General features: G+C 49.9%; 1 protein-coding gene and 1 pseudogene across 1 annotated transcript; one reads left to right on the forward strand and one right to left on the reverse strand.

The window, feature by feature from the left end:
* The first annotated feature begins 624 nt into the window (after positions 1 to 624).
* On the forward strand, positions 625 to 3,868 carry LOC136545702 (rho GTPase-activating protein 2-like). Its single transcript, XM_066537694.1, has 5 exons — positions 625 to 1,068; positions 1,194 to 1,314; positions 1,408 to 1,527; positions 2,656 to 2,886; positions 2,981 to 3,868. The coding sequence occupies exons 1-5, from the start codon at positions 734 to 736 to the stop codon at positions 3,632 to 3,634; spliced, it is 1,461 nt and encodes a 486-aa protein (XP_066393791.1). The 5' UTR covers positions 625 to 733; the 3' UTR covers positions 3,635 to 3,868.
* A 1,269-nt stretch (positions 3,869 to 5,137) lies between these two features.
* LOC136545703 (rapid alkalinization factor-like) lies at positions 5,138 to 6,018 on the reverse strand (annotated as a pseudogene).
* Between the last annotated feature and the right edge of the window lie 16,529 nt (positions 6,019 to 22,547).

A 22,547-nucleotide genomic window follows, 5' to 3' on the forward strand; every position in this document is an offset into this window, starting at 1 on the left:
AGGCAACATTTTCCTCCAAGAATGACCCTATTTAGGGTCTGTTTGAATCCTCACCTCTAAACTTTATAGCTCTAAAGTTTAGAGCTAAAGCTCAAAGTAGGTGGTCTAAAATTAGCTTTAAACTTTATCCCTCCTTGCATTAGAGTTTTAGATCTCAAAAGTGAGCTAAAATGCTCTAAAGTTTTTAGAGCTTTAAAGTTTAGAGATAGGGATCCAAACAGGCCCTTATTTCATGTCTCTGAACTAGATGCTTGCAAAAGTAGGATGGACCAATCCCGTTTACAAACACGTGCTGCATAAGAAATATGTTTGGATCACAATAACAATTTTCTGAAATGAATCCATCCCCTTTATGTTCGTTATTAAAATAATCTATGGAAATAATTTATCCAGTAAAATTCCTTATCTTCACAATGTCCCTGAAGGGTGTTTTCTCGTGATATGGTAAAGTTCAAGGTACCCAGGTGCAAAAACTTGCCGGACATTTGAATTTCACGGCCGTTGGAGCTCCCTCTCGTCTCGTCTGGGCCCGGGCCTCCACGAGCTTTCCCCCAATTCAAAATCGCGGATCGCAACCGCAACGACACAAAGCCAAAAGCATCATCCCCGACTGTCTGCGTTTAAAAGGCCATCGCTTTCCCCAAATCGAGGTTGCCTGCCGTCACTCACCTCGGCTCAGCTCAGCCCAGCTCCACCAAGCGCCCGTGAGGAGCCACGACCGCAGCGAGTGACCATGGCTGAGGTGATGATGGTGCCCAGCTCTAACGGCTGCGGCGGGGGTGGTGCTGGGGGAAGCGAGGGGAAGGCGGAGGACGGGCAGCAGCAGGGGCAGGGGCAGGGACAGGGGCAGGTGCTGGCGCTGGTGCTGGCCGCGCTCCGCAAGTCGGTGGTGCTGCCGTGCCAGATGGCGGACGCCGACGACCCAGCGGGCGCGGCCTGGGGGATGGAGATCGGCTGGCCCACCGACGTCCGCCACGTCGCGCACGTCACCTTCGACCGCCTCCACGGCTTCCTCGGCCTCCCCGTCGAGTTCGAGCTCGAGATCCCCGGCCAGGTCCCCAGCGCCAGGTCGGTTCGGGTCTGGGAACCCCAGCTCTGCTCTCTCTACTCCTGTCCCCAGCTGATGCTGATACTGATGCCCGGATGCTCTGTCCCGAGCCTGAATATTGATGTCTTCTTTTGAATTCGGGCAGCGCCAGCGTGTTCGGGGTGTCGCCGGAGTCGATGCAGTGTGGCTACGACGACAAGGGGAACTCGGTGCCCAAGATCCTTCTGCTCATGCAAGAGAGGCTATACGCCCAGGATGGACTCAAGGTTGTTCAAGCCATTCAGTTTGGGGTTTGGGAGTTGTAAATAGTGTCCGAGCACAGTCGAATTGAGCCATTTAAATTACTTTTGCAATTCCAGGCAGAGGGGATCTTCCGGATCACCCCGGAGAACAGCCAGGAGGAGCATGTCAGGGAGCAGCTCAACAGCGGCATCGTGCCTGACGACATCGACGTGCACTGCCTTGCCAGTTTGATCAAGGTATTTGGCAATGCCATGTCAGTGTGGCTGAGCAATTTAATAGCTGAGAACTGATGCACTAGCATTTAAATTCTATCGTTTATTTGAATTAGCATGTAAATCAAACAATCAATGATCATCAGTAGAGATTTACCCTAGGAATTAGCAAGCACTTGAGCCTTAATACTCTCAATTTTCTCTTAAAGAGTAACACTGAAACAAAAGTTGTTCGATAATGTCGTGGCAAGTTGGAAGGTGAGCCTAATGTTGTGATAGTCTCAAGACATGGGACAACATTTTAGTGGTCTAGGATCAAGTAGCAAGTAGTATTAATCTCAAAGAATGATCATTCAGGCATTTTCTAGTTCAAGAAGGTAGCTTAACTTTTTCTATGTAAAAGGGGCATATTGAGTCAATGACAGTATAGGCAGTCTTCAACTGGAGGGAGCGAAACTGAATTCATTAGGTGTTAGTATTGAAATTCGTCTCTTGAAATGCTATTGTGTTACAAATGCACGCTACTTTTACAATCTTTGATCAATGATTTCAAATACTGTATGAGTTGCTGTTGATTTCTTTTCCGTTGAAAAATATTTATTCTAAACTTTCAGAACTTTACTCAGCATGTTGTGATTAAGTGGTAGACCACGCCCCCAATTGAAATTGCATACTTGTTGTTGAGTGTGTCAAGGCCCATATGGCACATGAGGTCCTCTATATATTGTCAGCTCCACTAATGGAGTGTAGTAGTACATATTGAATTAGGTATGAACTGAGATGCTATAACTCTTAAGTTAACTGTTAACCTTCGATTGTTCAGAAGATGAAGTTTGGGTTCTCCAGCTATGATGTATGATTGTTATTGGAATAAAAATGGATCTGATGTATGTTTCTTGTCAGTTTAGTTCAACCCTGTACATCAAGATTTGTGGTCCACAGATATCTTGTTTGCATTTTTTTTCTCTTTTTCCATTGCACGTGCCTTAAAAAAAGAAATAAACAATACATGTCTATGTGGTGATAATTTAATATACTGAATTGTGTCATTAGAACTCCGCACTGTAGCAAATGCTGAACCATGAATAGAGCAATGTCGTTGAATCTCCTTTTGTCTGATCGTTTACATTTTGTAATGTCCATATGAATCAGGCCTGGTTCAGAGAACTCCCTGAGGGTGTGCTTGACAGGCTCTCACCTGAGCAAGTCCTTCACTGCAACACAGAGGAGCAATGCATTGAGCTCGTAAAGCTTCTTCCTGCAACCCAGGCTGCACTTCTTCATTGGGTCGTTGAGCTCATGGCTGATGTTGTTGAGGAAGAGGAGTCAAATAAGATGAATGCAAGAAATGTTGCCATGGTTTTTGCACCCAATATGACACAGGTATTTTCTTCTTGTCAAATCCTCTAACACATCAACCTTGTTTGCTGACATGACACATGTGCTAACAAGAAAATCGAAATTTTCCTCCAATCAGATGTCCGATCCTCTGACAGCTCTGATGCATGCTGTTCAAGTCATGAACTTGCTCAAAACCTTGATTCTCAAAACACTTCGGGAACGCGAGGATGATGATGCAGGAGCCTATTCGTCATTTTCATCTTCGTCATCTTTATCTGATGAACTTGATGAGGAGGATGGCCATGACCAACAGGATGATGAAAATGACAGTGGCAGTGAGAACTATAATTGCAGTGCTAACGAAAGACCAAAAGATACTGACAAGGCCGCTGCACTAAGAGTAGACAATGAGCAGCTGATTGGTGTGTCCAGGAGGCACACATCAACCAATTGTCATTTGCCTTACGTTAGATTCAGTAACGACAATGAAGACATGTCACTGGATGATGTTGAGGAATGCTTCTTAAGAAGGCTAGAATGGAAATCAGTGAGGGAAAGTGTTGATGAAGGCGACAGCAGAAATTCTCCTCCCTCAGAGAAAGAGGTGGAGCGGCTTAGCTCCTCTGATTACATAACGGAAGGTAGTAACACAATTGGCGAAGAAAGAGGCAGAACAAGCAATGCCACTGATGTAAGTATCAATGAGCTGAGGCAAACCGAAATCAGAACTGAAATGACGAGTGCAGAGGTAAGAAGTGCTGCAAAAGGGGAGCTTATTCTTTGCTCGTAAGCAAATCCTCACAAGGGTGCAGATTTCAGTTTGGTTATCATCCTTGTAAGGGTGTGTGAAGTTGTAAGCCAATCGTTCTTGGCAGTCCTTCAGTCCTTGTAAAATTCTTTGCACGTTCTATTGCATGAGCTGCGTAGTTGAGTAATTGTGTTGTTTAATTGAAGCTGAAACAACCAGTTTCTAGCTAGTTGGACCTTTGTAATCAGCTGAACTCTTGCGACTGGAAGCATGTGAAACTAGATTTTCTCGCATATTGTGCTTCTTGAGTCTTAACCATATGTTATATCTTTTTCCTGGTTCTTCATTGATATTTAAATTGGCACAGCTAGATTTGCACTTAAAACCAAAACAATTGTTCTTCGGACCCTGCACATGATGAATGAGCGATGCAAATATCAACAATTCATGATTGCATATGGACGATGCATAAACACATGTGTTTTCCCCTGAAACTATGGGGCAAAAGCCTCAGTGAAATTCATTTTTTAAAACTCCCTCCATTCCATTAGGGGACAGCGAGGATCATATCTTTACCCGATATCCGACGGGTATTTGATCCATTAGGGGACGGAGATGAGATCATATCTTTACCCGCGGGCATTTAAATGGGCAAGAATCCATCCCCGACGGGTATAGCGGGTACGGGAACGTTCCCTATTTACTCGTCCCTGTTACCCGTTGGGGAACCCGACTATTTGAGCTGCCATGTGAGTATTAGGCCCAAAAAAGCTCAACATAAGTATTTTGACCCAAATCTGAACAATCATATATATAGTTTGTGTGTTCTAGGAACCCTAGTTCAATTTTTTCTCACCATCTCCGCCAGCAGCACAAGCACGCCTGCCTCATGAGCGCTCGTGCCCCTCGCTTCCTCAGTTCGGTCTCTCTGGCACCTTTGCTCATCCTCCTCACAACCTCGCTCCTTCTCCTCGGCATCTCCGAGACTCTGACACTTATACCCGGGCGAAGAAGAAATGTCTCCAATTGCAAAGCTACGACCCCAAGTGTCCTTGTTTATCGGGTATGCAGTACCCGTCAGGTATCTGTTACCCGACCGATGCCCGACGGGTACGGGGATGGACAAGAATCTATACCCAAGATAGTTAACGGGGACGGGAACGGGATGAATTCTCCGTAGCGGGAAAGAGAACATTCCGGCGATACCCGACGGGTACATCCCGTTGCCATCACTACCCCCCTAAAAAAACTAGTAGATGCTTGTGCTTTCGCAATCTGAGAATGTACTCCATGCAAGTCATGGAATTGGACTAGCTGATGATACTGTCAATAATGCTTCTGTGGTGTGGTCAAATGCAATGGTTCCAATCAATCAATCAGGTAACAAACACGCAACGCAACGTGGCTATCACTATCCTCTGATCCAGCCTGCAAGAACTAGTATTGTAATCTTAAACAAAGGAGACGCTGTAGTGCCGTACATGTTTAGCGAGTAGAAAACTAGTACTGTACGAGATAGATTCAAAACAAGGACGCATGTTAACTTCATCCTTCCATGTTCGTGGTGGTGTGTGCTGTCCATTCCTGCAGGCAATGCAGGTGAGATGAGATGGAACAGAACCGAAGAGAGAGCAAGGAGCCAGGAGTGGCACTCCAGACCATTCATGGACAGGCTAAGGCGGCAAGCAGCAAAGGAAATTCTGAATCTGTTTTATGGAGTAACAATCAATCCAATCCAAGAACCAACCAATCAAGCAATGGAAAGTAAGGGTATACTCCTATGTTGATAAGCAGCAGGCATGGCATAGGTATTAGGGAGGGGGCAGGGCAGGGATCCATCTCCCTCCCCTTGTAACTTTACAACAAATTCCATAGCTCCTCTAGTACTTGTAAACGGCACGGCAGTCGGGCGGCGGATCCGGGCACCTCAGCCGCGGCAGCGGGTGATGCGGAGCAGCCGCGGTGGTAGGGGTTGGCCTGCGCGCCGGGGCGGCAGTTGTAGTAGCTGGCGCCGCGGCGGGAGCAGGGCACGTTGCCCCGCTGTAGAGCGCGGTAGCTGATGTACCCGCCGCCGTAGAGCGCGCGGCGGTGGGACTCGGCGGAGGCGGACGCCCCCAGGTCCAGGGACTCCGACTCCTCGGCGAGGCACTCGCCCACCGTGCCGCCGCACTCCCTCCGGCTCCGGCCCCCCGAGGAGAGGAAGCCCAGGTCCAGGTGGCTCCCGCCGGCGGCCGACGCGGACGCCGCCACGGCCAGCAGCAGGAGGAGGACGGCCAGCGCGAGCTTAGCCATGGCGTATGCAGGCGGCGGCGGCGGTGGGGAAAGGGCGTTGGGGAACGGGGGAGAGGAGGGAGGGGGGAGGCAGAGCGCCCGTGAGCTGTCTTGGTGCGTTGTCGTTATGCGAGCCCTGCACTCCTGCCCCTGCGTGTGCTCGTGAGAGAAAAGGGGAGGGAGGTCCGGCGCAGACAGAGAGAGAAGGCCGCGTTTCGGAGAGCGCTCCCTAATTGTTCAGTTCTACTCCTTATTATCCGACGGAACGATTACATTAGATTCCTACGAGAAAACAGGAAGGGGAGTCCATGAGAATTAATTCTCTGATCTCCACCAGAATATAACAGGGAGCAGGGTGAAGCAGATTTTTTAAGCTCCCAGCCTATAGTGTAAATAGAGAAGTGATTCTCTGCTGATGCCCACCAGAATTAATTGACATTTTGAACATTTGACCGGTTGTGAGCGATTCTATTCAGTGAAGCTGGAGCTCTTCCAAACGGCCGAGAGAGAAGGGAACACGGCGTCGAAGGAGTGGACGCGGTGTGCGGTGTGGCGGCGGCACAAGTGGGCATAACTCATCGCCAAGTGCTGCTGCCGGCTACGGTCCTGCCAAAGGACGCCACGATGGATGGTGCTGGTCAAAGGACAGCGGCAGTGAGAGCTGAGAACTACTCACTCCATCCAGAAAAGAATGTAACTACGGGTTACGTGTCGGTAAAAATAGTTCATGTTTAACTAAATTTTTAGTGAATACTTGTTGGTGCAGAAAGTGACCAACACGTAAATATTTGTAGTTTTGTTGTACGTTATGATCGGATGTGGCCTAGCACTCAATGACATAGAGTTTATACTGGTTCAGGCAACGTGCCCAACGTCCAGTTTGAGTCGGTCAGTGACTTTATTCCTGAGCCTAGGTGCTCGAAGTTTGCTGTGGGGTTACAAACGAAAGGGAGAAAGATGGGGGTACAAGAGGTCGGTCGGACTCTAGTCTGAAGGGCCGAGAGTGACGGGAGCTCCGCTATGTGCTAAGTTGAAAGCTCTAGTTTAGTTTTGGTGAATTGATGAAACCCTAAGTGCTAACCTAATTTATCAAGTGATCATGAGATAGTTAGCACACTCCAAGTTGTGAAGCAAATGAAGATTATAGCATGATGAAGATAATGCCATGGTGGTGATCAAGCGCTTGGACTTGAAAAGAAGAAAGAGAAAAACAAAAAGCTCAAGGCAAAGGTATAAATCATAGGAGTTATTTTATTTTTTGGTGATCAAGACACTTAGAGAGTGTGATCACATTTAGGTTTGATAGCCGTACTATTAAGAGGGGTGAAACTCGTATCGGAATGCGGTTATCAAAGTGCCACTAGATGCTCTAACTCATTGTATATGCATTTAGGATCTAGTGAAATGCTAACACCCTTGAAAATGTTTGTGAAAATATGCTAACATATGTGCACAAGGTGATACACATGGTGGTTGGCACATTTGAGCAAGGGTGAATAAGTTAGAGGTGAAAAGAAGTTAGTCTCGCTGGTCACAAGGTGACCGGACGCTGGTCCTAGAGGAACCGGCGTGTCCGGTAAGTTGTAACAGCGAAGACGTTGGCGTCGGTCAAATGACCGGATGCTGGAGGCAGGGTCTGGTCCTGTTGTCGAGCAACGCACAGAGGCTAGGGTCTCTGACCGGACGCTGACAGGGTCCGGTCATGCATGACCGGACGCGTCCGGTGGGCAAAATGCGTTTCTGGAATCTTACTGGAAACGACCGGACGCTGGTGGCTCAGCGTCCGATCAGTTATAGCGCAGCGTCCGGTCAACTCAAGTGACCGTTGAGATCAGGACACGTGGCTGTCGTCGGGCGACCGAACGCTGAGGTCCAGCGTCCGATCAACATGACCGGATCATCCGGTCACCCCGCGTTGTGCCCAGTGAAGGAGTACAACGGCTCTATTTCGTGGGGGCTTCTATTTAAGCCCCATGGCCGGTTGAAGCTTATATTTTTGGCCATTTGCATTGACATAGCAACCTTGTAAGCTTAGACAAAGCCCTCCCACTCATCTCCATCATTGATTCATCATTTTTGTGAGATTGGGAGTGAATCCAAATGCATTGCTTGAGTGTTTGCATTTAGAGGCACTTAGTGTTTGTGTTTCGCTGCGGATTTCGCTTGTTACTTTTGGTGGTTGCCGCCACCTAGACGGCTTGGAGCAGCAAGGATCGTCGAGCGGAGGGTGGTGATTGTCTCCGGCTCTGATCGTGGTGATTGTGAGGGGTTCTTGACATTTCTCCGGCGGAGAGCCAAAAGGTACTCTAGTGGATTGCTCGTGGCTTGTGTGATCCTCATCTTGTGTTGGTTGTGCGGCACCCTATTGAGGGTTTGACGTGTAAAGCCAATTAGCGCGTGAACCTCCAAGTGTGTAAATCGCCACAACAAGGACTAGCTTACCGGCAAGCAAGTGAACCTCGGTAAAAAATCACTGTGTTCATCATTGATTCCGAGGTGATTGGTCTTCATTATTATTCATCCTTGTGATTGATTGGTTCCTTCATCACACGGTGGTATAACCTTCTTGATCACTCTCTTTACATTACCGCAAACTAGTTGTCAAGCTCTTTTGTGTAGCTAGTTGTGAGAGCTTGCTTGGTTGGTTGGTGTGGCTCTTTAGTTAGCCTTTGAGAGCACACTAACATAGGGTAGTGTCATAGCTATTATGTGAATAGATACTATCTAAACTAGAATTATGGTAGGTGGCTTGCATTTTGAGTAGGCTAGCGCAACACTTGTTTCGCCTCATAATTGTCTAACCATTTTGTTAAGTGTTGTTTTAGAAATTTTTATTACGCTATTCACCCCCCTCAGCCATTAGGATCTTTCATAAGTGTTCGAGCGTGCACTCTGTGTATCTTTAGAGTATCTAAAGATACAACGGATGAATCGATGTAAGTGAACTGAGGGATCTATCTATTGAGAGAGAGCGTATCTTCTTTTATAGGTGAAGAGGATTGCCTTACAAGAGAGAGAGAGTGTGTACGTATGTTAAGTCTTGTTGCCCACGCCGTCGGATATAAGATGATTGTAGACGCCCATAACACTGTTAAAGTCAGATGCATGTAGGAGGTTGCGTCGTCTTCTTCTGGTATGGCAGACGTCGGTGCCTGCCATACTATTGATGCCTAGAGGTATGTAGGGAGTTTTACCATGTTCGCCTGGTATGCTAAACGTCGACGCCCACAACACTGTTGATGCCTAGAGGCATGTGGGGGAGCCTTAGCGTGTTTGTCTAGTATGGGAGTTGATGGTGCCCACAACACTGTAGGGCAAATGTCAACGCCCACAACAATGCTTGGGTTCTGTCATGCCAGGAAGATTGTAGGTACCCTTCTAACATGTCATGTTGGTACTGTCCTGCAGGTGTATAGGGTATGGTCCTCGGTATTATGGTTGACTTAAGTGCCCTACCTTACTTTCTCTGTCCGTTTTATGGTCCTCGCTGAGCGGGCGTCCCCAGTCGGTTGGTCCTAGTGGGCTCTGATTGCGTCAGTCGGAGAGGAGCTATAAGCAGGGGTTCGGCGCATCCCCGGTTGGAGACACAGGTTGGAGTCGGAAGTGGTGTTTGGCCAGGCCTTTCGGTTGGAGAGGCCGTCTGGAGACAAGCCAGGGTCGGAAGCGAGTGTTATTCCTCCTTAGCGAGGCCTTTCGGTCGGAGAGGTGGGCCGGAGTCGGAAGCGGGCGTCGTTCCTCCTCAACCAAGCCTTCCGGTCGAAGATTGGATCGCCCTTCTGGCCTGTCATTTAGGTATTTGGGTCGGCCCATGAGTTGCGCGTCATTCGCAACATCGTCTGCTGGGCCGAGTCTTTGTTGGAAAGCCAATCCATGAGGGACCTTGAGTTTATGAACCCAACAGGAGCCCCTGAGCCCCCGGACGATTCGGGTAGAATCATCTGGGGGTAGAATCGTCTGGGGGGTTTTGTGTTGCCAGCGGGGGGAGTTTCGTTTCGTCTACGGGTGTAGCCCCAAGCCCCTAGGCGATTTAGGCTAAATCACCTAGGGGGTTTATGAGTGGGTAGTTTTTAGGGATTGGGCGAGACGGAGTTCGCAGATCCTAACGTCGGCCGCAGTCGAGGCATTTTTAGGGATCGAGCGAGACAAAGTTACGGACCTTGGTGTCGGGTGTATCTAAGGCAGTTTAGGGATCGGGCGAGACGCAGTGTGCGGATCCTGGCGTCGGGCGCAACCGAGGCATTTTAGTGATCGGGCGAGATGGAGTCGTGGACCCTGAAGTCAGGAGCAGTCGAGGTAGTTTAGGGATCAGGTGAGATGGAGTGCGCGGATCCTAGCATCGGGCGTAGCCGAGGCATTTTTAGGGATCGAGCGAGATGGAGTTCGTGGATCCTAGCGTCGGGCGCAGTCGATGCAGTTTTAGGGATTGGGTGAGACAGAGTTCGTGGATCTTGACATCGGGCGCAGCTGAGGCAGTATAGGGATCGGGAGAGATGGAGTCACGGATCCTGGTGTTGGGCGCAGCCGAGGCATTTTTAGGGATCGAGCGAGATAGAGTTGCAGACCCTGGCGTCGAGCGCAGCCGAGGCAGTTTTGGTGTTTTGAGCCCCTAAGCTCTGTTGGGCTTGGTAGGGGTTGGTTGAGTTTTGTGTGTTACCCCGTCCACGGTTTCTCACAATCGAAGGGGCTAAACTAACGTCGCTTGCCTTGATGGCTCGAGTGACGTGCTCGGTGAGCTCGCTAACGGGCATGTTCGAGTGAAATATGGGTCTGTCGTTCATGACGGGGTCGGCATAGCCCTCATGTGATATTTCACTGCTCCTTAACCTGCAACCTGGCAGATGCCTAGGTCGTTCCAAAGACCGACCCAGGTGGCCCGCTGGCCTCCCCTCGATGGAGATTCTATGGGTTTGGCTGAGGCTAGGATCAAATGAGATGGTTAAGATGACCCTGTCTGCTTCAGGGCAGACTAGGCGAGGGCCACTCAGGGCTCATCTATGTTTTCTTCCCTGGCTCTGTTTGACGTGAGGTGGCCTCGAGCCCTTCGTGGGTCGGCCTTCGAACTCCGGTCGGTCGTTGCTCATGTTGAATGAAGAAACTGCCGCTTCATGACATAACATGGAGCGTTGTGATGCATTTAACTGCATATGCGATGCCTTGGATGTATGGAATGAATGAATGCATGTATAGATGAATGAATGATTAAAGAAAATAGTGGGGGTTGGTAATGTTACCTTGATGATTCGAGTGACGGAATTTGAGGAGCTCTAATCAGAAATGTCCGACTAGAATCTGCGCTCGTCGTTCATGATAGAGTTGGCAAGGCCCACATGGAGTGTCCCTCTGCTCCTTACCTATCTCTTGGTGTTTGCCTGAGCCATCCGATCGACTCAGGAAGCCTGTTGGTCTCTCCTAGCAGAGATCCCATAGTTGGGCCTTTCCAAGTTCCACCTAGGAAGGCAGAGGGCCGCCTGCGCATGGTGGCACTTTGTTTCTCATGTTGGTCATGCGGTAGTGGTGGGCCATACCTAGGCCATGTCCTGTCTGACCAGGCATCGTTCCATCAGGCAGGGTGCATCCCATTGGTCAGGGTCTGTCCCATCGATCAGGGCACGTCCTGTGGTTTCCCATCCATATTGAATAGGGGAAGGGAGAGGGTTTTTTTGCCCCAATCCTTTGCTCTTCTTCAACTGCTGCATCTCCTCCTTAAATAGGGGAAGAGAGAGGGAAAGGAGAACTCACAGACCTGTTCGTGAGTTTGGAGCGCAATATCGAGCTAGAGGTCGTCCAGCATAGATGAGGTGGTGCTGGCCGCCTTCACCGAGAAGGGGATGCTTTCGCCCAAGGAGGTGGCGCACTGGAGGGTACTACACGTCGCTGGCTTCATCACTGTTTGCGAGGCTTTCATCGGGATGGAGCCGCACATGGACTCCTTCCGATGAGTCTTCTCTAGGTGAGCCTTGTCGGAGAGGAAGATGCTCGGGACTGCGCCAGTGGGAGGTTTCGCCCTTGCAGCTGCTCAGGTTGGCTAGTTTATAAAGTTTGATGAAACATCCTCCAGCCACGGCGGCCATACCTCGGTGGGCAGCGTCCCTGCCTAGGAGCTGCCTCGACTGCATGAGAAGGTTAGGAGCTCCATGCTCTTCTACTGAGCATCTATGGGTGCGACACCCTTGAGGTACCCGTTGCACTCACCGAAGTCGAGGGAGCGGAACCGAGCGGGGCCCTTGCGGTGGTGGTTATGTCCGGTGGCATGTGTCATGGTCTTACCTTTGGCATCAGCCGATGCCACCAAGCGTCCACAATAGTATTTGGAGTAGAAGTAGTCAGCAAATGTAATCGTTAAGTTCATGGGGAACCCTCATGTGAAAAGTTTTTGTATTAATAAATACATCAGTTCTGCTTTGTGATAGAATCACTATCTGTTCCTTGTTTTTTATCCTAGCATAGCTTTGTTTTTATCCTTTTTTTTTGCACCTGCCTGTTTGTTCCGTAGGTTGTAACTTTAAGAACCTGTGCATGGCTTACGAGGCTCGGCTGCTCGTAATCGTAGGTTGTGGCAGGGTGTGCTCGGTCGGGAGTAAAAACAAAGTTACATAGGGTAATCAAAGGAATGGAATGGAATGCCTTTTTGTTCGGGAAAAAAGTTTTTACCATGTGATAGTAGAACAAAGAGAGGCAGTATTTAGTATTGTACCCTCATAGAGCCCCCAAGCGACCCGGGCTGAAAGTGTTTAGGCTGGGGTGCTTTACAAGAGCAAGTGTTGAATAAAAAGCGGTAAGACCGAATTTAGGGGAAAACGACGTAGATGTTCAATGTTCTAAGTGTTGGTGAGAACGTTGCCATTGTTGTCCTTTAGTCGGTAAACGCCTGGTCAAATCACCTCAGTCACCGTATAGGGACCTTTCCATGGTAGAGAGAGTTTGTGTTTCTCCTTTGTTGATTGGGTCCTCCAGAGTATGGGGTCACCGACTTCGAGGATCATCCCCCTAATCTTCCTTTCGTGGTACCTGCGAAGAGTTTGCAGGTAGCGAACGGAATGGATGACGGTCGTTTTGCGGGCCTCCTTGAGCAGGTCGACTATGTCATGCTAAGCCTCCATGGCTCAGTCGCGGTCGAAAGCCTTCACTCTTGGGGCGCCGTGGTTGAGGTCGGAGGGCAGCACTGCTTCAGCTCCATAGGCCATGAAGAAGGGTGTGAACCCTGTGGATCGGTTCGATGTCATTCTCAGGCTCTAGAGGATCGCCGGGACCTATGCAACCCATCACCAAACATACTTGTTGAGTTGGTTGAAGATGCGTGGCTTAAGTCCTTGGAGGACCATGCATTAGCATGCTTGACCTGACCGTTAGTACGTGGATGTCTGACCGAGGCCTAGCCGATTCTGATGTTGTATCCATCACTAAAGTCCAGGAACTTCTTCCCGGTGAAGTTAGTCCCGTGGTCAGTGATGATACAGTTAGAAACACTGAACTAGTAGATCATGTCGAGGAAGAATTTGACCGCCTCTTCTGAGTGGATGTTGGTGATGGGCTTGGCCTCCATCCACTTGGTGAACTTGTTGACCGCTATGAGTAGGTGAGTGAAGCCGCCTAGGCCCTTTTTGAGGGGTCCTACCATGTTGAGGCCCCAGACCATGAATGGCCAGGTGATGGGGATGGTTTGAAGCTCCTATGCCGGCAAATGAGTTTGCTGAGCGTAGAATTGGCATCCCTCACACATGTGGATGACCTCCTCTGCATCTCGTAGTATGGTGGGCCAGTAAAAACCTTGGCAAAAGGCTTTTCTGACCAGCGACCTCAGGGCCGCGTGATGTTCGTAGATCCCAGCATGGACCTCGAGGAGCTGCTTCCCCTGGTTGCTAGGGATGCACTTCACGAGCATCCCTCGATGGACTCCGTTTGTAGAGTTCATCATCGAGCACGACGAAGGTCTTGGCACATCTAGCGATCCATCAGGCTTTAGTCCTTTTGGGTGAGAGAACCTCCTCGAGGAGGTAGGCAAGTAGCGGTGCTCGCTAGTCGGTTTGATCGAGTGTCAATATGGCGACGTCAGCGGGTGACGTCGTCATAGAGGCACTAGGGTCGGAGCCCCCAAGCACCGGCTTGGCGTCTGGGTCAGAGCCCCCAGGCGCCGGCTTGTCATTAGGGTGTGTTTGTATCAGACCTTCTAGGACATGGGCGGATGGTTCGTGGAGATCGTTGATGAAGATCCCGCTCGGAGACAGATCCCGCCTAGCGGCCAATTTTACGAGAAAATCGACGGCATCGTTGTCCTTTCGGGGGACGTGATGCAGCTCGATCCCCTAACATTTATCCTTGAGCTTGCGCACCTCCTAGTAGTTTGCTGCCATGAGGGGGTTTTTGCAGGAGGACTCCTTCATGACTTGGTCAATGACCAATTTCGAGTCACCGCGGATGTAGAGTCGCATAGCGCCGAGCTCGATGGCGATGTGCATCCCGTTGATCAAGGCCACGTATTCCATGACATTGTTTGAGGCCAAGACTTAGAGGTGGATGGTGTAGCAGAGCCTGCTCCCGTCCGGGGAGATTAGAACCAGTCCAGCCCCCGAGCCAAGCACCATTACGGACCCATCGAAGTACATTGTCGAGTACTCATGGGTGACGTCTAGGGTCGGTAACTAGACCTCCATCCATTCGGTGACAAAATCTATGAGAGACTGAGATTTAATAGCGGTACAGGGGATATACCTGATGTCGTGGCCTATGAGTTCAAGTGCCCACTTAAAGATCTGTCCCACGGCATCGCGATTGCGGTCGATGTCCCCGAGCGGGTATGAAGTGACAAACGCGACTTCGTGGTCGGTGAAGTCGTGCAAGAGCTTCTGGGTTGCCATCAGCACAACGTATAGGAGTTTCTGCACCTGGGGGTACTGGACCTTGGGGTCAGTGAGTACCTCCTCGATGAAGTACATGGGTCGCTAGACCTTAAGGTGGTGTCCTAGCTCCTCCCTTTCGACGACCAGGGCAGCGCTCACCACATGGTTGCTTGCTGCGACGTAGAGGAGGAGGGGTTCTCCCCGTTTAGGAGCAACGAGGATTGGGGCTGATGTCAGTGACGCTTTGAGGCTCTCTAGAGCCTGCTGAGCTTCCTCAGTCTAGACGAAGGTGTTTGTCTTTTTTAGGAGCTTATAGAGTGGCTTCCCCTGTTCGTCGAGCCAAGAGATAAATTAGCTCAGGGCGGCCAAACAGCTGGTGAGCCTTTGTACACCCTTGATGTTGCGTATAGGGCTCATGTTGGAGATGGCCATGATTTTTTTAGGGTTAGCCTCGATGTCGCGCTCGAACACAATGTATCCAAGCAACTTCCCCTTCAGAACCCCAAAAACATATTTCTTGGGATTTAATATGATGTTGAACCTTTGGAGGTTCACGAACATCGCGGCCAAGTTTGCGATCAGGTCACAAGCTTGAGCTATTTTGACCACTATGTCATCAACATAGATGGTGTTTGTTGGTTTCGGCCGCTCGGCTTGATCAGGCCAATCAAGCGGGTCGATTTGGTCAACGAAACATTGCTGCATGTACCTTTGGTAGGTGGTGCCAGCGTTCTTCAGACCGAAAGGCATGATTACATAACAATATGAACCATACAGGGTGATGAACGAGGTTGTGAGTTGATCAGACTCTTTCATCACAATCTGGTGATAGCCTGAGTAGGCATCTAGAAAGGAGAGGATCTTGCATCCTAAGGTGGAGTTGACTATCTGGTCTATACGTGGTAAAGGAAAGTGATCCTTCGGACACACTTTGTTGAGGCCAATATAATCAACGCACATTCTCCATTTTCTGGTCTTCTTTTTAACAAGAACAGGATTGGCAAGCCAGTCGGAGTGGAATACCTCTCTAATGAATTCGGCTGCCAGGAGTTTAGTGATCTCTTCGCCTATGGCCCTGCGCCTCTTGTCGTCGAATCGATGCAGGCATTGCTTAGCGGGCTTCGAGCCCGGGATAAGGCGCAGTGCATGCTCGGTGATGCCCCACAGTATGCTCAGCATGTTAGATGGCTTCCATGCGAAGACATCATGATTGGCGCGCAGAAAGTCAACGAGCTCGCATTTCTATTTGGCTGGGAGCTGGGTCCCAATCCGCACCATCTTGGTTGGGTCAGTGGGGTCGATCCCCACCATCTTGGTTTCCTCGAGTGGGCAGAAAGCCATCGAGGAGGTTGGTTTATTACAGTCCGGGACTGCTAGGGTTGATGACTCCCCGAGCTGTGGGAGCTTGATCGAGTTGATGACCGTGGTGGCGAGCTCGAAATGCTTGTGGTCGCACGTGAAGGCATGCGAGAAGGCGCTGCCCATGGTGATGACATTGTTTGATCCTGGCATCTTTAGCTTGAGGTAGGTGTAGTTGGGGAATGCCATGAACTTGGCGTAGTATGACCGCCCCAAGATGGAGTGGTAGGACCATAGGAAGTCCACCACTTCCAAGGTGAGGACCTCTGAGCGGAAGTTGGCTCGGTTGCCGAATGTGACGGGCAGATCGATCTGCCCGAGCGGGTATGCCTGTGCTTTGGGATCACGCCATGGAAGGGAGAGCCTGCTAGGCAGAGTTCCGATCGGGGGATGCGCATGGCATCGAGGGTGTCGACGTAGAGGATATTGAGTCCGCTGCCTCCGTCCATCAGCACCTTGGTGAGGTGCTTCTTGCAGACGATGGGGTCGATGATGAGCGGGTAGCGTCCTAGTCTAGCGACGTGGGAGGGATGGTCCCTCTGATCGAAGGTGATCGGAGATTCTGACCAGCTAAGGAAGGAGGGGACGGCCGTCTCGACAACACATGCCTCTCTATAGCGTACATTATGCTAGCGCTTGGAGCAGATGGTGTTGGATCCCCCGAAGATCATTATGCATTCATCGGGGTCAGGGAAGCTGTCCCTATCCTTGTCCGCCGTGCCTCCTTTCTTGGCTGCTACCTATTTACCATTTCCTTCTTTTTGGCCTGTCGGCCTGTCATAGGAAATGTTTGAGGAGATCATAGTCCTTGTAGGGGTGTTTGATGGGGTAAGAATGGTTGGTGCATGAGCTATCCATGAGCTTGTTGAAGTGGTCAGGCAGGCCCTACTAGGGCTGCTTGCCCACGCGATCAGCTGCGGCGACCAACGTGGTGTTGGTCAGTCGGTGTCGATCCTTTTTGTTCTTCTTGCCCCACTAAGTGGAGGGGCCGTCGTCTTGGTCCTCGTGCTTAGCATTGCCTTTGTTCTGGCCTTCGTTGAAGACCGCTCTAACCGCCTCCTTGCTAGAGGCGTGGTTAGTGGCGATGTCGAGCAGGTCGTGGGTGGTACGGAGCTTAAGGCAGCCAAGCTTGTGGATCAGGAACTCACAGGTTGTCTCGGAGAGGAATGCGCTGATGACATCTGCGTCGACGACATCAGGGAGGGAGTTACATCATTGGAGAACCTACGGATGTAGTCCCGTAGGGACTCACTAGGCTCCTACTGGCAGCTCTTGAGGTCCTAGAAGTTACCAGGGCGGACATACGTCCCCTGGAAATTTCCAACGAAGACCCTCTTGAGGTCCGCCCAGTCACGAATGCTGTCATGCAGGAGGAATTCAAGCCACGCTTGAACATGTTCCCCCACGTAGATGGGAAGATATTGAATGATGAAAATGTCATCATCCACCCCTCTGGCTTAGCAGGCGAGCCGGAAATCTTTGAGCCAAATACCGGGGTTCGTCTCCCCGGTGTACTTGGCGATGTTGGTGGGCGGTCAGAAGCGCTGTGGGAACGGCGCTCTCTAGATGTGCCAGCCAAAGGCCCGTGGTCCTAGGCCATCCGGGCTGGGACTCCCATCGTCTGGGCAGCGACCATGTCTAGGGTGCATTTCACCGCTCGCCTCGATGGTTCGACCAGAGGCCGTGTCACATGCCCTCACCGCCGCCCAATGGACATCATCATCATGCCAGGCCTGATGCCAGTTGTTGATGATGCTGCGAGCATCTTGGGGCAGACCGAGCCGTTTGCATACCGGTAATCGGTGTGGAGCAGGTGCTAGGTAGGACCGCGGTGCAGCCGTGACCTCCTATGCCGCGCTTGGCGGTTGTAGCGATGAACGGATGGAGCGATCCGCCTGATACATCCCCACTCCCCTGGTGGGGGAGAGATTGTACAAAGATATGAAAGCTTTGAGATTATGATTGTACAAGGAGGGAGATAAGATATGAAGCTTTGGGAAAGATTGAAACAAAGAAGTAGAGGTTGGACATGGACATGGACAAAGAGGGAGCAACATTGGAGAAAAGAGATGGATCAAATTTTGTTGGACAAGAGAAGCACACAAGTAGAGGGAGCAAGCTCATGAACTTTGATTGATTGCATTTGATATGTGCATATTCATGTGCTTGCTTGCATTGCATAAGTTCTTAAATTCAATATGCATGCTTGTGTGATGTATGCCAGTTGTAAAATTTGATTGATAAAATGAAAACTAGCATGCATAGGATGATAGCTAGACAATTGGTGTGGTTTTCAAGTAATGCTAGTACCTTGCTTTTAATGTTGATCTCACGAGGTATCTAGAGCTTTTTTATTTTTCTAAGTGTTATCTAGCTAACCATGGTGCTAAAGATGAACTTAAAGGCGCAACTCCGATTGGTATCACACTTCAAAGGTTTACTCTATACACCTTAGCATCACTCGGTAGTAATTACTCTCCCACATTTCCAATCTATGCATATGTGTGAGCTTCAAATCAAACACTCTAGCACATATATAGGGGGAGCTAATACTACCATTTCGGGTTTGTGGTACTTGTCCAAAATCATTTACACATGGTAAAATTGCTTGGGCAAGCAACATGAATCCAAAAGAGCTTAATTTCTATATCTTTGTAGAGTTGTCATCAATTACCAAAAAGGGGGAGATTGAAAGGTCCTTGTGTGGTTTTGGTAATTGAGTGACAACCTAGGTGGACTAATTGTGTTTATGTGAGATATACAGGTACATGTGTGTGAGCAACATATGCCATGAAGGTGAAAATGGCTTGGAGATGTTGCAAAGCTCACACATGTGATGATGAAGGAGCTCATTACAAATGAGACATGACATTGAGTCATGTGATCAAGGTAGAGAAGATCAAGACATGACTTGGTTTGATGGACCGGTTGCAAGCGTGAAGGGCAAGTTGAAGGCTTTGGAGCGATGGACCGTGTGGCGGTGAAGCTTAAGCAAGACTTGGCGCCGATGGACGAAGGCAACGGTGAAAAGCAAGTGAAGTCAAGATCGATGAACTAATATGATCACGTGATGGTATGAAGTGGGTCATATCATTGTTGATTATGTTGGTGCATGTGTTGCATCAACATCGGAGGAGATGGAATGGAATGCACAAAGCAAAGGTATAACCTAGGGCATTTCATTTCACCAGTCATAGGTGTGTAGAGAAGTTGATGATCGGATTTAGGATAGATGGCCGTACTACCAAGAGGGGCAAACTTGTTTGCATATCGGCCATCTAGTGTCACTCGCGTGATCTAACTTTGCATCGTCGTTAGGATTGAGTAGCGTGGCAAGTTGAGTGGTTAATCCTTTGGAAAATGATTGTGAAAATGCTAACACAAATACACATGGTGGTGTACACTTGGTGGTGTTGGCACATTTGCAAAGGAGAAGAAGTTGGAGTTGATGTGGATCAACTCGGTGAAGGAACGGAGGCAAGGGTTCAAAACTCCACCAGTGCCCTATACAGAATAGACAGGGTCACACAGAGTGGACCGGACGCTGATCACATGGTGACCGTACGCTGGGGTCCTACGTCCGGTCAGTGGCAGCAATGAGCGTGCGGTCTCGGTCTCTTGACCGGACGCTGGTGTGAAGAGTGACCGGATGCTCAGAGTCTATGTCCGGTCAGTGCTGATGTATGGTGACATAGGTGGCACTAGAGTTAGGCGTGCGGGCACAGAACTAATCGGATGCTAGTCTGCGTCCGGTCATGGTGGACCGAACACGTCCGGTCGCAAAACAGAGGCTCGGGGAGCTCTCTGGAAATGACTGGACTCAGGCACAGCAGCGTCCGGTCATTCACTGTGCAGCGTCCGGTCGCAACTTAACTGTTAAGATCAGGTGGCTCCGGTTGAACGTAGAGCGACACATGGACGGCGTAGAGCGACCGGATGCTGGCAGGGTGCGTCCGATCGTCCTGAAATTTGCCTAGTAAAGGGGTAACGGCTAGTTTAGCCCATGGGGCTATAAATAGAAGGTGGTCTCGGCCATGGCTCATGCTGAGCACCTCGGGGGACTTTTGTGTCCATGCTTGAGAGTGCTTGGGACCCCTCCATCTCATATATGCTTGATAGTAATCATTCGATTGTGTGTGAGAGAGATTCTAGTACGATTGCATCATGAGGTTGCATCGAGTGGCACTAAGTGATCGAGTTGCAAGCCAGTGGTGCTTGTTACTCTTGGAGATTGGCACCTCCTAGATGGCTTGGTGGTGGTCTCCATCGAAGCCCGCAAGAAGCTTGTGCGGTGCTCCAGAGAAGAGCTTTGTGAGGGGCATTGTGCTCGCCCCGCGGGAGCTATGAAGAGCAACTCTAGTTGAGCGTGTCATTGAGCTACCCTCACTTTTGGGGTAGGTTCTTGCGGTGCCTGACGTGCGGGCTTGGCGGGTGATGCCAATTAGCCGCCGAACCACCAAGTGAGTGGTCGACACAACAGGGACGTAGCGTGTTGGCAAGCACATGAACCTTAGGAGAAAATCACCGTGTCAACCTTGTTCTTCCCGTTGGTTTGCAATCCCTTTACACAAGTTTGTGATTACTTTTATATACATTATGCTTGTGTAGTTGCTCTTGTAATTAGTTAGCTTGTGTAGCTCACTAGTTACCTTCTTGCTTGTGTAGCATAGAAGTAGCTCCCTTGTGTGGCTAATTTAGTTTGTGTAACGTTGTTAGTCACGTTGCTTAGTTTATGTAGCTAAGTATTTGTGCTCTCTAATTTGGCATTGGTTGCCTTATTATTGAGCATTGCTAGTGAGCTTAGTTGGCTTTGTGCTTTTGCTTACTAGCATGTATAGGAGCTCCCTCATTGCTTGAAGTACTAGCAGCATAGGTTTGTGTGACCTTGCTCCTATAATTGGTTAGGTGAGCTCTAGCTAGCCTGACACCTTTGTTGCTTAATTAGGATCTTAGCGAGGTGCTATATATAGAACATAGATAGAGGGGTGTAGTCTTGGCTATATCGATAGTTCTAATTCCGCACTTGTTTCGGTTAGCCGGCACGATTAAGTTTTAGAAATGACTATTCACCCACCTCTAGTCTCCATCTCGACCTTACAAAGTGCCTCCTCGCGGAGGTGTAGTACGCCGAGCCGGTCGGCGATGAAGTCCAGGCTTCCGAAGAGGAAGGCCTAGGACGGCTCGAAGATGGGTGAAACCCACATCCCAACAGGTGGGAGTGTAGGAAACTCTAGCGAGCCGAAGCAAGTCGTATCGCTCGAGCTCGCCATGGCGAAGGTGGCGGAAAAGTGGGTCATCCGATGACCAAAAGTGTGAACGTACAACATCTTCCCCACGGACGGCGTAGAAAGTGACCAACACGTAAATATTTATAGTTTTGCTGTATTGTTGTGATCGGATATGGCCTAGCACTCAATGACACAGGGTTTATATTGGTTCAGGCAATGTGCCCTACGTCCAGTTTGAGTCGGTCGGTGACTTTATTCCTGAGCCCAGGTGCTCGAAGTTTGTTGTGGGGTTACAAACGGAAGGAAGAAAAATGGGGGGTACAAGAGGTCCGGTTGGACTCTGGTCTGAAGGGTCGAGAGTGACGGAAGCTCCGCTATGTGCTAAGTATTCGAGCGTGCGCTCTGTGTATCTTTAGAGTGTCTAAAGATACAATGGATGAATTGATGTAAGTGAACTGAGGAATCTATCTGTTGGGAGAGAGCGTATCCCCATTTATAGATGAAGGGGATGGTCTTACAAGAGAGAGAGAGAGAGTGTGTATATATGCTGTCTTGTTGTCCACGCCGTCGGATATAAGATGATTGTAGACGCCCATAACATTGTTAATGTCAGATGCATATGGGAGGTTGCGTCTTCTTATTCTGGTATGGCAGACGTCGGTGTCTGCCATACTGTTGATGCCCAGAGGTATGTAGGGGGGTTTTACCATGTTCGCCTGGTATGGTGAACGTCGACGCCCACAACACTGTTGACGCCTAGAGGCATGTGGAGGAGTCTTACCGTGTTTGGCTTATATGGGAGTTGATGGCGCCCACAACATTGTAGGGCAAATATCGGCGCTCACAATACTGCTTGGGTTCTGTCATGCCAGGAAGGTTACAGGTACCCTTCTGACATGCCCTGTTGGTACTGTCTTGCAGATGTACAGGGTACGGTACTCGGTATTGCAGTTGACTTGAGTGCCCTGCCTTACTTTCTCTGTCCGTTTCCTGGTTCTCACCAAGCGGGCGTCTCCGGTCGGTTGGTCCCAGTGGGCTCTGATTGCGTCAGTCGGAGAGGAGCTGTAAGCAGGGGTTCAGCGTATCCCCGATCGGAGACACGGGTTGGAGACGGAAGTGGTGTTTGGCCAGGCCGTCCGGAGGCGGGCCGGGGTCGGAAACGAGCGTTGTTCCTCCTTAGCGAGGCCTTTCGGTCGGAGAGGCGGGCCGGAGTCGGAAGCGGGCGTCGTTCCTCCTCGGCCAGACCTTCCAGTCGGAGAT

This window comes from Miscanthus floridulus, chromosome 3 (assembly GCF_019320115.1).
Source record: "Miscanthus floridulus cultivar M001 chromosome 3, ASM1932011v1, whole genome shotgun sequence".
Classification (NCBI taxonomy): Eukaryota; Viridiplantae; Streptophyta; class Magnoliopsida; order Poales; family Poaceae; genus Miscanthus; species Miscanthus floridulus.